Source organism: Onthophagus taurus, chromosome 1 (assembly GCF_036711975.1).
Source record: "Onthophagus taurus isolate NC chromosome 1, IU_Otau_3.0, whole genome shotgun sequence".
Taxonomy (NCBI): Eukaryota; Metazoa; Arthropoda; class Insecta; order Coleoptera; family Scarabaeidae; genus Onthophagus; species Onthophagus taurus.
In genome coordinates, this window is record NC_091966.1 from 677,491 (window position 1) to 694,017 (window position 16,527).

General features: G+C 38.5%; 1 protein-coding gene and 1 long non-coding RNA gene across 8 annotated transcripts in view; both read left to right on the forward strand.

Moving 5' to 3' along the window:
* Positions 1 to 16,527, forward strand: part of LOC111416512 (serine/threonine-protein phosphatase 4 regulatory subunit 1-like) — a 94,062-nt gene that overhangs the window by 10,977 nt on the left and 66,558 nt on the right. For 3 of the 7 annotated variants that reach the window (XM_071201596.1, XM_071201601.1, XM_071201598.1), the window contains one exon: positions 10,975 to 11,055. The exons of the other annotated variants lie outside the window; for them this stretch is intronic. In XM_071201596.1, the coding sequence (XP_071057697.1) occupies positions 10,975 to 11,055 (81 nt within the window). The remainder of the gene's footprint in view (positions 1 to 10,974; positions 11,056 to 16,527) is intronic. 7 annotated transcript variants of the gene reach the window in all.
* LOC139428892 (uncharacterized) lies at positions 1,885 to 3,831 on the forward strand. The gene is made up of 2 exons (XR_011639556.1): positions 1,885 to 2,177; positions 2,279 to 3,831. It is a non-coding gene; the product is annotated as an uncharacterized lncRNA (long non-coding RNA).

The window sequence follows — 16,527 nt, forward strand, 5'->3', positions numbered from 1 at the left end:
GAATTTTAAACATTTACGAAGTAATTCCAGTGGGTGTAGATTGTAGAAGTTTATGACCGTAAGGAATTTGAGCTTTCGTACGTAGTGGCACGCATTCTGAAGACACAACAAACCGCAAGTTACGCCACGATCTTGTTCCCGTTTCCATTCGTTTATATGACGATGAAGTCGTATAATCTTAAAATATCTTTATTAAATATATATATATATTTAATAATTTTAAAATAAATTAAAAAAACAATACACATTTTTTTATTGGCGGTTGTAGACAATCGTTTGGCGGCGCTTCTCATCGGTCTATTTCCGTTGAGGCGCGCGGTGTCGCGCGTCGGAATGCCGCCAGAGAAACGACGCCGAGTCGTTAGTCTGCGTCCAAGTTGGTGAAAGACGGAGAGAGAAAAAGAGGGAGATGAAGAGACGCGGCGCCGGCCTCTAATAGGGATAATACGCGGTCAACGCTCCCTAGCGTGGCGGCGGTGGCGAAGGCATCATTGGAGCGCCGCGACGCAGGATGACCGGGTTGCGTCGCGACGCGGCCGCCATCGACATCGGCCGCTTTTGCTGTCCGGGTCAGCGGGTTGAGAGGGCGACGACCCCCTGCGCTCTGCCCTGGTCTGTACGCACATCGTGATTGACCATGGTTACCCACTAGCTATTGGGTGCGATCATATAAGTGGGAATCAATATGAATTAATATTATCAAAAGATTTATCACAATCAAACGTATGAATGTTATTGGACATAGGATTGATGGTGAAAGGGATGTTGTTAGTGCATTTACATCCTCAATAATTTGCTAATCTTCTAAATATTTAAAGTAACATCACATCAATTGGGTTGCAAAAAATATAACTTTGATGATATAACAATTGATGTAATTTCACCAGGCATGAATCTGGAATGGTGGATGGCGAGGTTACTCCAATTCAATACACAATGTATTGTTCATACACAAATCTTTATATTGCTACTTTGAATGAAAAACACTGCGTAATCTTACACTTTCTAGCAAGAGAAAAAAGCTACGCAGTTAAGTTCATTAAGTGGTACTCTTTGAAAATTGTAATTTTCTATTCATATGGCATCCGTGTAGTGCTATATCAGTAGAATTCTTTTCTTTGGCATCACATGTTCTTAAATTCTCTTCCCTTATCTCCACTTAGCAATCAATGATCAGCGCAGTAGTAACTTCTGATTACTTCCACATCAATTTCAATATCAACTTGAGTATAGTAACGCTTACAATGTTACTTGTTGTTAACGTAAATGAAAATGATGAGGATCAGGGCCGGTGTTGAAGGAAGATATAGGCCACAAGGCTGGCAGAATTGAATAAAAGCCACAAAGTCGTTAATGTCATATGTTGAATTTCATTTCCACCAACAATTTTATAGGTGTGTGCTTTATGACCAAATTGCGCAAGTTCTCCTCTATATTACGAATAACTGTTTACAGACAATAAGTGCAAGGCTTAAGCGGTTAATAAGCAATTTGTGCTGATTATGCCAAGTAAGTTTGCTCTTTTAGTAAGCAAATTCGGATGATCGTTAATATAAGCTAGAAAAAAATGGGAAGCTTAAAAATTGGTTCCTTAGGATCTTCGCTACTGATTTCGAACCTTTTGCAGGTCTTACTTACTTTACGTTTCACATCTTTAAATTCGTTATAATAAAGACAACGATCGATAACCATTGTGGGAAGAACGTAATTCTGGCCAACGTGTTTACTGATCAATATCATTTATCTCTTGTAATTTATCGCGCATGTATTTAATCCTATCAGTAAATGATGCGATTAGTCAAATTTTACTGGCAAAGAAGTCGTTCGCTGAGAGTATGTAAATAAGAAACTTAATAGTTGAAATGGGTTTGCTCCAAATAAATTTGGTGATAATTCCATGACCGTTAGAATTAAGCTGACCATCACCAGATTGTCGGTATCAAAATGTAATTAGTGGTCAACAGTGATGGGCGCTGGGTAAATACCCGGCGGGTAGGTATTTATAAAATGGGTATTTATCTGGGTACTTACCCCTGCTCAGGGTAAATACCCAAACAGTACATATAAAAGTGATACAAGTAAAAATATAACAGATTCGGACAAAAATGTAGAGGAACATGATGAAATGAGCGTTGAAGACGAGGAATTGTCAACGATCGAAGACGTATTATTATCAGGTAACCACTGCTCATTCTACATTCTTGCGACGATAATCCGCCCAGTTCCACTTGAGCTTTGCCACAATGTTGACCGCATCATTTACGCCAGTTCTTCGTAGGTCTTCATTTCGTATGTGGTCCCTTAGGGTTACACCCAGCATCCATCTTTCTTTGCGTTACTTTGAGCCTCCTGGTAATGGCCACCGTTAATGTTAAAGTTGCGGAACCATATGTCATAACCAAAGGAAGCACGCATTGATTGAAAACCTTTCTTTTCAAATATACAGGAATATCGCTCATGAAGATGTCTCTAAGTTTCCTGTAGGCAGCCCATGCGAGTATCATCCTTCTGTTTAGTTCGCTTGTTTGATTATTATCTCTCGATACACGAACCTCATGGCCAAGATATATGGCTGCGATGCGAACCAACAGAGATGAGTACTTTAAGAACAATAGTGGAAAAGACAAGAAGAGATAGAGTAAGGAATAAAATTGTAAAAGAATTTTGTGGACTCGGAGATCTCATGAGATTTGCTAGGGGAAAAATAAAAAAATTTAATGAATACTTCCAAAGAATGGAAGAAACCTGGCTGATTAAGACAGCAAGAGACCAAAGATTAGCTAAGAGATCCCGGGAGACCAGGAAGTTGGATTTCCAGCTCTAATGAAACACCATGAATGATGCGTAAAAAACAGGTTACAACCTGAATAAAAGAAGAAGAATAATAAGATCTTAAACGAACTACTTAATTTTCAATTGGAAATCAACAATCTCATGGATCTTGGAATCTTGGATTTGATGGAAGTGCAATATGACTAGAAAAGAATCAAACAACAAGAATTAATGAAGCACAAAAACTGAATTTAGTCATTAATATTAGACTGATACTCAATTTAGGACATTCAAAGTTGTTTTTCAAGCATTACAGAAATCGTTAAATATTTTCGAAGAGTATTACGTAAAGGAGTATGGTCGGTAGTGAAAATATAAACTTTTTCGAAATATATGTACACTTAAAGCTAATAACACCAGGAATGTGTATAAATTTGTTAGACAGTTTAGACAAAGGCACAAATCGCACTTAGCTCTATGCTGAGATGGAACAGGAAAAATAATATGTGATAGTGAAATGAATGACATTTAGAAAAATTATTTCCAAAACCTGTTAAGCATAGAAACTGATTTGTATATATATATATCAATTAGTGAGGTTCAAAACGCAATCACTGCGTCAAAACATGGAAAGGCATCAGGGATTAATGACATACCATCGAAAGTATTCAAGATAGAAGTATTCATTATCACCAATATTGATGTTAGAGCTTGGAACAAGATTTGTCCTAAATTTTGTTGATATTTAGCCCGACTCTTGCACACGCCTCCTGTATACGTTCAGCATCAGTTTCATCTCTCCAAGACTATCCGAAATAAGGACTATATCGTCCTCGTAGCGCAAATTACTTAGGTATTGCCATCAATGTTTATACCTTTTTGGGTCCAATCCAGTTGTTTAAATGCACTCTCCAGGACTGTGATGAACAATTTGGGTTCAACATAATATTGCCTTGTCTTACCCCACGCCCAATGAGTATTCGGTCAGTACTTTCATGCAATTTTACCGTCATTGTAGGAATCCTTTAAATGTAATAAATAAGTTTGGTGTATCGATAATGGACTCTGCATTCTTGAAGTACTTGCAAAACTGCCATCAACTCAATTTAAATCAAATTTTATAAATACCCATCTTGGGTAAATACCTTCGGGTATATATCCAGGGAATTTTCCCTTGAAAATAAATACCCGGGTATTTAACAACACTGGTGGTCAAATTACTACCTGGAAAAATGATATAATATCGACGACAAGAATGTTTTAAATTCAATTTATTAATCTTTGCAATATTCTAACAGAATGATGTCATAGGACCTAATATATCTATAGTTAGATTAAAAAAACTCACTTTTGTGCAGCGGTTGTTACGAGTTACAATTAATTAAGAAAAGCATCCGGTGTACAGGGGCATTAGTCTCGGAGCCACGGTTGCGGCTGCGCCAAGCTCCAATTTATTAAAGTAACTTGATCGCGCTCGCAACCCCATTGAACACAAGGAACGAAACGGAATAAGCAAGCGCGCATTTCGAGCGCAGTTAATTAAATACAATTAAGTCAATGTCAGACAACGTAGCAGGCGCCTTGTGTAACGAACTATCTTATCACTAAACCGGGAGGCACCGGTTCCAGAACGGGATGTTAGGAAGGGGGGAAAACGGGATCGCGAATAATCACAAAAAAAATGAGGATGGGTTGTTATTGTTGTGTGAGAATTGCGGTCCCGTTCAGGAATCGGACCTGTGGGAAACCAGACTAGCTTCCCATCGTAACCCCACGGGAGAAAAAACGTGTTTTCATAAGGGCGCCGACGTAACCTGCGAAAATTCGTCGAAAAACGGCACCTGTACGAGCAGGTATAAGAGAAAAGAACTAGGAGATGAGGAGCTCAAAGGAACGGATTATGCCGTTTTCTTTTGCGCAAGCATCTGCCGGCTAATTTATGTTCATTGTAGTGATGTGGTATCGGGCGAAACAGAGTGAGAGGGAGAACGTCTTCACCAGGCCGCAGGGGCTGTTGTTGTTGCCGCCGAGGGTTAGATAAATCGTTCACGGTTTCTAGGAAAGCGGAGAAAAAAATGTGGGACGCGTACTTCCAAGAACCGTTCCCACACGGGCGCCCGGGGGACCGTGAGAACACTAATAAAACTGATAAGTTCCCATAGATACGCACCATCTACAGATCTAAACTGTTCTAAACTGTCACTGCAATCTTAAGGCGGTATACGTCTCGCCTGGAACGTTAAACAAATATGAAGAAAGCTTAAATTGTTTAATGGTAAGGTACCTAATTACGTACAACTTTTATTTTTGAATTAATGCAAGCTGTTAGTTTAATACTTATACTCAATTTTATGATGCTTAATGAAGGGTATGGTAACCGATTAATACCATGTTAATATCTTATACTAGCTTAAATAATTTTTTTTTAGTTTTTGGTTACCTAAAATATCTAAATCACTATTGGTCATCTTCCTAGTTACTACAAAACTTTCGTTGTGGCACTCACAGTATTCTATTCATGAATGAACAGAAGATTCATATCCTTTGGAATAGTTATGCTAGATAGTATCACTTTGGATTTAGGTCACGAGGTCTGTCAGATGATTTTATTGATTCAGCATCAACTTTTCCTTCATTAAAACGCGATTAGAATGTTTTCGGCAATCTCCAGCACATTACCTGAAAACGTTATGGATTTTTGGGTCGTTTTCGGAATGGAAGGTTGTGAACAGCATTATGGAACTTCCTATGACGTTTCACACAACTAATAACTTCACTATGACAACCTCTCATTAACATCATCGGAGTCAATCTGATCTGTTAGGATTTAGAATATGGACGGTGTTTTCCTCAAGTCGTTAATACAAGAAGTCAAACTAATTAAACTTCTATTCGGTCTATTCGACGATTTTGGGGAGCATGCCAAGGTCTTACTAAATATGGGCGACCACGTGAAGGAAGCGAAGATAACCTTGTGGGATGTAGTATGTCCTTCTTTGCTGGACGTGAATACCAACATAATGTGTGTTACGTTATCGTAACGGACAGTTGGTTCTCGAGAACTTTTTCAAATATCTTAGTAGAATGTCTTTATGCCTCCATCAACGACGCAAATAGTAGGATCTGCCATATATATGTGAGAGCAACCTCAAGCCGCACCAAAGAGGAAGATGATCAAGATCTTCTGCCTCATTTTCGTTATCTTTATTAAATGACTCGCATTGCGTGCAGCATATGTAGGTAGTCAAGCTACGCCTCTACCTTAACAAACTCCTCACCAACGCTATTCACTATCTAATTAAGGAAGGAAGGTGGCTTATTGTCATTAAAGTCACAACTCCACTGCATCATGGGCGTGGAACAGTTCGTGATGAAGTTTTCACAGTAATCTGTGTACTGTAGAAATAATTAGAATATTTGTTCTTGAGATTAGTTATTTGAAGGTTGGTTGAGTTATCACTCATCTTACCTATTAACTCGGGAGAAACACAAACGGCTTCTGAATCTCCTACACAAACTGCAATATGCGACATGATAAGATGATCCGTCGGCTAAAAGAAATCACAATAGGGTAGCGAATAGCTTCGAAAATAGTTCTCCTCAACGTTTAATAGACGGGAGCAGTTCAAAATAGTTAGTGTTAGAATTAAGATTCTTTTTATGTAATTCTTGATAAATTTTTGATTCTTCTTTCCCTTGAAAAGGGAATGAAAATTAAAATTAGAGGTGATGTTTAAAATTTCGCAAATCCAACATCTAAAAGTGGGAGTAAAATGTTAATATTTAGTGGCGACTTCTTGTATCATTTAAGTATTTTACGATGTAAATTTATTTAATTTAAATCTACTTTGTTTTACGATTGAGGCAGATTTTTTTAAATTCCTGCCATCTTGATTACGATATCTAAATTGTCGTCCATTTCGTGGGTCCGCGTGGAGACGATAACCCGTCTTCGGACGGGTGCCGCGTTCACCGGCGCTCATTGGCCGTCCGAAGCGGCGGCCGTGGGGCGCGATACACCCACGGCGGGCCGAGCTTCCGACCAATCGCAGGAACGGCGTCACCGGCCACCACGAACTCGGCCTTCGACGCTCCGCGACCAATCTGCGTCCACCGCCAACGCCAGAGCTCCTTTAACTTTTACGCGGGAGTCTTCGCGGGGAAAAGTGACGAGCTCCCTGGAACTGTGCGTGACGTGCGTATACTATAATGGGCCCCACATATTTCTCTTTCTTTCTCTATTTCACTTTGTATTCCATGTGAGTAACGATTAAACGCCATTTTGTTGAGCCAAAGAATGGATTTTTGTATAGTCATAATAGGATTAAAAATAAAAATTAAAATTTTCAGATAAATTTATAATAAATCAGAATTTGTCTAAAACTTAAAATAATATCTTTGCTACATCCGTTAGTGCGAACTGCATGGAATAAAACATGTTGTTATGGGTTATTGTAGAAAGTAAAACCATCCTCTGCATATTACAATTTTTGTTACAGTTTATGTATTACGTTTTATAATAAATTCACTCCTCTTCTTCCACCACCAGTCGCCTCTGTAGACTTTGGTTTACTTCACAATGCGTTGTCACTCTGATTTGTCAGACGCCATATGCTTCCAGTTTCGTACACCAACTGGAAGCTAACGTTCTCCGTTACATCATCCTTCCATCATTTGTTTGGGCTTCCTCTTGTACATTCTACCGTGTTGACTATTTATGTTCTTTTTAGTCTTCTGTCTTGCTGCACCCTTTCTTAAAGTCCAAGCCAAGCTATTCTCTGTGCTTTTATATGCCCTACTATGTCTGCACCATCTATGATCTGATCCAATTCGTAGTTCATTCTTATTCTCCACATTCCAGCATCATCTTGTAATCAATTCTCGCTTGAGATTGGGAGCAATCCATTAATGTATACTAGCTGTAATTCAAACGTAGTGTTTGCTGTTCGGTCACATTTTGTCCTTCATCGTTGGCTATTAAATTTTTTCTTATGTTTCTTGTTAATTTTCTTATATCGGTTTTGGCACTAACATAATCATTTATGGTATCCGTATTTTGTTCATAAACTCGCAATGTGTGAATGCAGTAACCACACTTACGAAACTACTATGCACTTGCACTGTCCCATATAAAATGCAGCATAGCTTAATAAAGGGTTTTCCAATAAGAGGTGTTATTTTGAATAGCCCGTTATTTCGGTAGATGTCACTTTTGACGCTGTCATTTTTTGACATTTGACCAGTAGAAAGTACGCCATTAATAAAAATGGAACGATACTCTTCAACAACGCATTGAAATTATTAAAATTCACTATAAAAATGGTGAAATTTTGGCAGAGACGGTTCGTAAAACTCGAACATTTTTGGGTCGTCGTGAAGCACCTTGTCGGACCGCAATACAGAAATTGGTGGAAAAATTCGAGCTGTTGGGACAAGTTAGTGATGTGAAGAATGAAACCCGTGCATGTCGCTCAAGACCAGCCGAGAATATTGCTGCTGTAGCCGAAAGTGTTGAAGAAAACCCAGGTTTGTCCATTCCTCGTCGTTCTTTGGAATTAGGCATTCCACAAACGTCATTACACCGTATTTTGCATAAAGATTTGGGTCTTAAGGCTTATAAACTTCAGTTAACACAAGAACTCAAGCCGTCCGATCATCAACAACGTCGTGTCTTTGCTGATTGGGTCGTTGAAATGCATGAAAATGATCTGGAATTCCATCGAAAAATCATCTTGAGTGATGAGGCCCATTTCCACCTCGGTGGCTTCGTCAACAAGCAAAATTGTCGCATCTGGGGCTCGGAAAACCCAAGAGTTATTGTTGAAAAGCCTCTCTATCCTCAACTTGTGACTGTTTGGTGCGGTTTATGGTCCGGCGGAGTCATTGGACCTTACTTTTTCGAAAATGAGGCTGGAGCAACAGTTACGGTGAATGGATTGCGCTATCGAGAGATGATTAATGATTTTTTATGGCCGGAATTGGAAGGTATTGATGTGGACAACGTTTACTTTCAACAAGACGGTGCTACACGTGCCACACAAGCAACGAAACCATTGATCTTTTCGGGAAAAGTTTCCGGAACGTGTTATCTCTCGAAGAGGTGATCACAATTGGCCACCGAGATCTTGTGATTTAACACCTTGCGACTTCTTCCTTTGGGGCCACGTGAAAGAGAAGGTGTACGCCAACAGCCCAGCGTCGATTCAAAACCTCAAAGATGGAATTCATGAGGCTATTGAGGACATAGGGCAGCCACTTTGCAATTTGGTTATGGAAAATTTCATGGAAAGGATATTGTCCTGTAAGCGTGGTCGTGGTGGTCATTTGCCTAATGTTATTTTCCACTATTAACGGCATACCTTCTTCTTTATAATGAAATAAACATCCGATCATTTATACTAAAAAATGGCATTTTTCTGTGAATATCAAAATAACACCTCTTATTGGAAAATCCTGTAGTACAAGCATTGAGTAGTTTTGCAAAGGATACCACAATCTAACGCTGAATAACAATTAAAACTAACACTAGACCGAGAACTAGAAACGTTCGGATTTAGCCGCACGTCTCTCAAGACGGCTAAACCCGAATGATTCTAGTTCTAGGTCTTGTGTTAGCTCTAGTGATAGCGCTAGTGTAAAACTAGAACTAACACTAGATCTAGAAAGTCTTCAGACGCACGGCTAAACCCGAATGTTTCTAGTTCTAGGTCTAGTGTTAGTTCTAGTTTTAGTTCAATAAAAATATGCAACGTAGTGATATCTTATGCTTTATGTGGGACAAAGTAAGTAGATACGCCCTGGTTTATAGGGAAATATATTTTTGTGTATTGCAGCTTAAGTGAAATTCACTGTAGACACATTTAGTTTCAAACAGTTCGATCTCATTATTTTGCAAGGGTCACTAACACAAAATCGACCCTAACCTACCCAACATCTATCGAGGGGAAGGAAGAAGAATCGCACGTTGCAAGTGTCCATTATTTCCCGTACCATTATTATTTGCACAGAGTGCCAATATAGGGGACTAACAAAGAGATACGTCCATCGGTCGATGCATTTGCCCACAAATCAAATTAGATTCGCTATCGATCACGACAGATGATGTCGATATTAACGAAATCGCGTTACGTAAAGCTATAACGACTGGTTTTTTCAAGCGAAAGTAAGTTTTAATAAAAACAGTTAATTAGGGGGCTTATTACGGAACTTTTAAATCTAGTAATTGATACTTAAACTATCTCGTTATATCCACTTCAGGGGGCAAACATTACGGTGCAAATTAGAGGTTTGGAAGCAACAGAGCATAAAAACATAAACGAATAACGAATGCTTAATAAAAAATTAGATAAAATTGGTTCGAACTGATCCAAAAACGGTAAATTAATGAAAAATGTGTCACTTTAATGTTAGCTGGCTTCTCCTAATGGCAATTTAAATTTATTGCTTCCAATGTGAAAGCGTCGAAAATCTAATACTTCTTTCTGTGAAACGTTTCTCGTTCAGACGTTTCTCCTGTGCGAACGTCCTTCGACCTATTATAAGGTGACTTCAGACAGACTCAAGGGTTCGAAATTGTATTGAGAGGACACCACCTGGCGATTTCAGACATTTAGGGGTCGTTGTTCACGCTAAAATTTAGGGTCGCGATCCACCGTACTGCTTTGAAACAGACCAAATCGAAATACTGTATTTCATAGCAGAGGAATAATGGAAATTTCTTCTTACCAGGTAGATCTATTCATAGCACCTTTAAATTAATGAATAATGAATTAAACGGTTTAACCTATTGTATTGGAATTCGAAGTATGTCATCGTTCATAAAAAGTGACATCATTTTGTACGATCACCAGTAATAGAAATAGTCAATTAGTAATGTAAAATTGCGTCATTGTAATCGATGTTGCCCTTTAATTATTCGATGTGTAATTATATGTAACTTCTTCAAATTCTTTGCACATTTTCAAATGGTATTTACCACATGAATTGTAGGTAATTAGTCAGTGAGAAAGTGTGATTCGCAATAAAATATGTTTCAAAAGAACCTTGAACTTTTTAGAACAATTATATTTTACAATAGGGTATAATTATTTCCTTTATTACATCTAATTTCGGTAGCTAATATTTCTTTTATTGAATCATTAATATTGTTTGTTTCGTGGATGTAAGCAACGTCCCTGACCCGACGACGATTTCAAATTTTAGGGGATGTCGACCGCCAGACGAGTCGTGGGGGTCACGCGGTAACCAAAAACTGGGAGTGAGAGGGGACCGAAACGAAGTAAGGTAAAGAAAAAAGTCTCGGAAACCGGGTTCGGGGGTTGAGGGAGAGGACGTTGCTCCTACGGAAGGGGCGTTTTGGGGTCCCGTGCCCGACGTCTGTCGGCGATCGCAAGCTGCCGCCTCCGAGGTCGGCTCCGCCACCTGCTCACGACAGATGTCCGCTGCTGAATGTTACCGTAATTCGGACCGGTAGAGGTGCCGGAGCACATACATACCGACGAAAAGGTGACGCGATCGACGCCTCTTAATTATCGCGTGATGAGTTTGAAATCCATTGATTTCCTTTATAAGTAATTTAACATTACCATCAACTACTTATCTTTCTTCAACTAACGGCATCCTATCTTTCGCGAAGAGATATTACCGCGATGGCCCAGTTCCTCCCCGTGACACCACCCTCCAGGTATCTGTTAACCCGCTAATGACGCCTCGCCCTTAAAAGGAAATGATGCCGACGCATCAGTTTCAGTTAACGACGTATTTATTATAATGGCGCGGGACGCCGGTTAATCTCAGCGACTGTTAACCCCGGCTCTCGTCACCCTCGCGGTTTACGTTACAGGCTCTAAATTTAGCGGCCGAAAAGTTTAAACATTCCTCCCCTTTACCGAGACGATTCAGTCGGGCCGCACGTGGTTCGCGCAGAAGGAATAAGGATATTCTCGGATGCCAAGATGAGGAAGAATCGACTCGTTTGAGACGCTTTTCGACATTCTTTTTCGCCGTGCCAGGTGTACTTGTCATCCCTCCGTTACTATTTCTGGCTAAGCGCAGTAAAGTAAACCGAAGTAATGGTCTCGACTGTTTGACATGTTCCATAATTTTTATGTTCACTTGGGGGGATGGTTGTTTGGAAATATTTAAAATACACTATTATTTCTGCTCAACTCTAAATAAGAATTACTGCCTTTTTTTTGAAATGTTTATTAAGTGTAGTACTATCGACCCGATTTCAATCACACAAAACTTAAAGACAATATTTTGTTAAAGAAATAATATCCTCGACATGGCTAAAGTAACATTAACCGAAGTCGATTGCGACCGAGGCCCTGAAATTTACTTCGTTAAACAGATAAAAAAATAAAAAATAATTATTGGTGTACACCACGATATCCGTCTGGAGAAAAAGGCAATCCTGTTATGGAAATCCGAGTAATTTTAGTTCTGCAAAGAAGAGATTATGTATCTAAATGATATTAACATAACAAAGTTATAAAATGTTATGTCATCTAAGTCTTCTTGTACTTCGCCTAAAACTATACCAAAATCAATGTAGCTTGAATTAATGGAGATGCAAACTGATCACAATTTACGAAACAAAAGAAAACAACTTGTGTCCTTTGTGTTAAACATATAAAAATATTCTATAAAAGTTTATTTTTATCCTCGTTATCTTTCAGGTCGACATCCTCCACGTCTTAGGCGCTTATTGAATAATGGCCTGTCTTTGCGTTTGGATCTTTCGGGCATCTCCCCAGATTTAGGACAATGCTCGTGACCGATTCTTGTAAAGATGTATTGCCCGTTACTTATGAAGCCACTGTAATTATGATGTTGTTGCTTCAGATACACATTTTGTTAGCGAAGTTGTTACAGGGCATCATTGAATTCTCATCTCGAAATTTTCTTTATACAAGTTAATATTTTTCCACAGTGACCAGATTCTTAGTTGTAACATTTTCATGTACAGTCAGTCATAAAAGTCTTCGTACACCAATGGTTTTTGCATGACCTCTAAAATAGGATCATAAATAAAAGTTTTTTTTGTTTAATAGTTATATAATTATTCATTTTAAACAAAAAAAGCAAAATAAATTAATAATTCTTCAAAATTGTTCCATTTCTAGTTCTAGGTCTAGTGCTAGTTTTAGTGCTAATGTTAGTCTAGTTTTGTTTGTCATTTAGCATTAGATTATTGTATCTATTTTATTGAGCTATAACGGACACTGTCTTCCCCGTATTAATCCGTTATATCGAGGTTTTATTGTAATATCAAATTATATTGACATGTTACATTTTATGTGGGACAAAGTAAGTAGGTTTGGGTCTTGATCCTGTTGCAAGATCCAACTGTTTCCAAGACCCAATTGCAGAACATTTGATCTTGTTTTTAATTGACCTTTAAAATATTCAAATATTGCCAGTTGTGCATTATATTATTGATAAAAACTAAACTCTCGATTCCTGAAGCTAGATCCCCACACCATAACAAATCCACCCCTATGCTTAACTGTTGGTAGAAAATTCTTTAAATCTAGCGCTTTCCTCCAAATTTTACCTCTACCATCATATCCAAAAATGTTGTATTTTGACTCGTCTGTAAACATTACCCTTTTCCATAAATCCATTCATCGGAATTCATCGTAGTAAATCATGGGGTATATGGTGTTGGATGCCAAAAATGACATCAGTAAAAGAGATGGGTAATAATTGTCAAAATAATAAACAACATCATTTAAGTTAGTTGGAATAACTACATAAAGCTCGACCCTAAATATAGTGGATCTACATTTTTATACATTTATAGTGTTTTATTGCAATGTATAATATATAACATTGATGTGCATCACAGGCGCATTCGTGGAGTGATTTACCGTTGCAATCAAATGAGACAATTTATTAATCCTATTATTATTGTCATATTTTATGTGCATTATAATCAAATACTTGAATTGGATTATCCTCTTATTGATTCTTTTATTTTAGGAAATCCCAATTGAATACTGTAAAATGATTTTCTATTAAGCATACGTACAATTGACACATAAATAAAAATACCTATAGTTCGTTTTTTTCTATAATACTTGTCAATGTAAATTTTTTAGGGTTTCTGTTGGTATTATCTAGGACCCTTATAAAATTTATGTTGTTTTCCTGATTTTTAGTAACATTTTCAGTAACTAAATAGTTGAGGTTAAAATAGTAATACATTTCATGGTGTGCAATCTTACTACTACAAAAATGTAAACCCAGGTTTTAGTACCCTCACAATCCATTGGATGACGTTGTAGACTGAATTTTTTAGCAATTTGCATTATCTACACAAATAAAGAGCTTGTAACCATAGAAAAATTTAGATGTAACGTCAACTCAAAGGTGAAAACAAACGTCACATTTTTGTTTTGTCGTTTGGTGTGATAACTGGTGATAACCCCGTTGTATAAGCAAATATTCTTCCTTACTTTCCTTTGGCTTAGTGTTTTATATCCTTTGGTAAAGTGTTTAAATAAGTTAGGGCCACTTTTACCACCTCTTCATAACTTTATCCGATAGATAAATTGGCGCTTTTAGCCAATGAGAGCAATATACAGCGTGTCCCGTATCTTCCGCATCAGAGCATTATACGGTTGTAGAATACATTATTCTGAAGCGATCTTTCTAATAAATTTTTTTCGAAATGTTTATAATAACCGCACGGGAACTGTTTAACAACGACCAATAACGGACGACTTTGATTCACCGAAAAAGTTTATTTCTCTTTCCGTGACGAATCTATTGGTGAGTACACGTGGGAAACGAGTTATCATCGGCGTAGCGGACCGGCCGAAGGAGGCCCCGACTACCTGAGGCTGATTTGCGATCTGCTGATTGGACGAAAAACAGTTCGTTTAAACAGTTCCCGTGCGGTTATTATAAACATTTCGAAAAAATTTTATTAGAAAGATCGCTTCAGAATAATGTATCGTACAATCGTATAATGCTCTGATGCGGAAGATACGGGACACGCTGTATATGTATTATAAATTTTGTCTTGGAAAAACTTTAAATTCATATTTTTTGCATTTATTTGTAAAATGTACTTGACCTCTTCAAAGTAAAGTATTGGTATAAACCGGTATAGAAATACCTATATTTAAATTTCGCGCTTTAACCTAATTAGTTCCCTCACAATCCCCTTGGGAGCGCTGAATGTACCAAAAAATAGTGGGGAGATGACCTTCTATATACATAATATATATAAATTTTTCTATGATACATTTTTAGATAAATACGATTTTAACAAAGTGCATATTTGTTGTAAAAACGTGCTACAAAGTAATTAAATAGAACAAAACACCTTTTCAAGGTAAATAAATGGCAAATAAACACCCCACAACATTTTTTATGTACCTTCTCTTTTTGAATAACGAAAGCTCAAACGTCAGTGTGACATATTTATTTTAAAACATGATAAAACAAAACTCCCTGTTAATTTTGCCAAATTTACAACAATTTGGCAGGTATTATAAAAAAGAAAATAATTATGTGTGTTTTGTGCCAAATTTAATGTTGAATGGTTTAGTTTAAACCGGATAGCTGTACGAAGAATAGCTATCCGGATTACCTTTGCTATTGTTATCTATATATTGTTAATATGGACGCCCCGCGTCCAAAAGTCAAACGCGTGCTGAACGACGCTCTGCAATGCGATGCGCTGCATCTTTAGCAGAACGAACGGCAGCAGCAGAGGCGCCAGATGTACGGCAGCTGCAGTACGGACGCACGAGCCGCTGCGTCACCACATCGGATGGGCGGGCGGGCCCCCGGCAGCTGCGCGGCCCCACACACAATCGCGGAGCCATCTAATCGCTGCAACTCGAAAGAAAAGGCCACGTGGTCAACACCACCCTCTTTCTTATTCTTCTTCAAAGTTAATTACTTTTGTACTTAAATTGGAAAAACTAATTAAGACAACTTAGATTTGATCCGATAGATTTTCACAGTTAATTATCCGTAGTTAATTCCGATAATATTTTATGATCCTTTGAAATTGCGATGATAAAAGAGATTACTCTTGTATTCTTCAAAAATTGGAGCTTGTAACCTCCGGGGTATTACCTGGAGGCCAAAGGTAAATAGCCCCGAAAATACAATGGGTTATATGTACCATCTCGACGTCGCGCAGCTGTCGTCAGAGAATCGTCGAAAATAATGACGGCGGCGACGGACGCCGTACAACTGCATCATCGGTGAATACGGACGAATAAGGAGGCACCTGCCCGAAAACCCGGCACGGGACCAGGAAGGCGCAGCACCTGCTCCCGAAATCGGACGGCAGATGGCTCGTGCCCAGGACTCTTCTTCTTCCACTGCGGCTGCTGGCTGCTTTGCTTCGGATTTAGACCTCGCGGCACGGCCAGAACCTGGCGATTTTGCACCTGGAGTCGACGTACAATCTCGATTCCAACCAACAGTTACTGTTGTTAACCGAAAATTTTGATAATTTTTTCCTCATTGCATAAAACTTTCTTAGTTAACACCTTTTTGTAAGAAAAGAATTTCCCTCGCAACGAAGGTGTTAATTTAAACCTCATTTTTATTACTACTTCCGGTACCAGACTACACCATTACCGGTTTCTTTTTCTATCGAAGAGTTAGATAACAGCTGTCCCTTTCACGCGACGCGAAAAAAACACTAAAGGAAGGAGAAGAAGAAGCAGCAACCAGCTGCAGTCCGCGCCTCTTCTCGCCCAATTCTCTCTCGGCCTCTTCCAG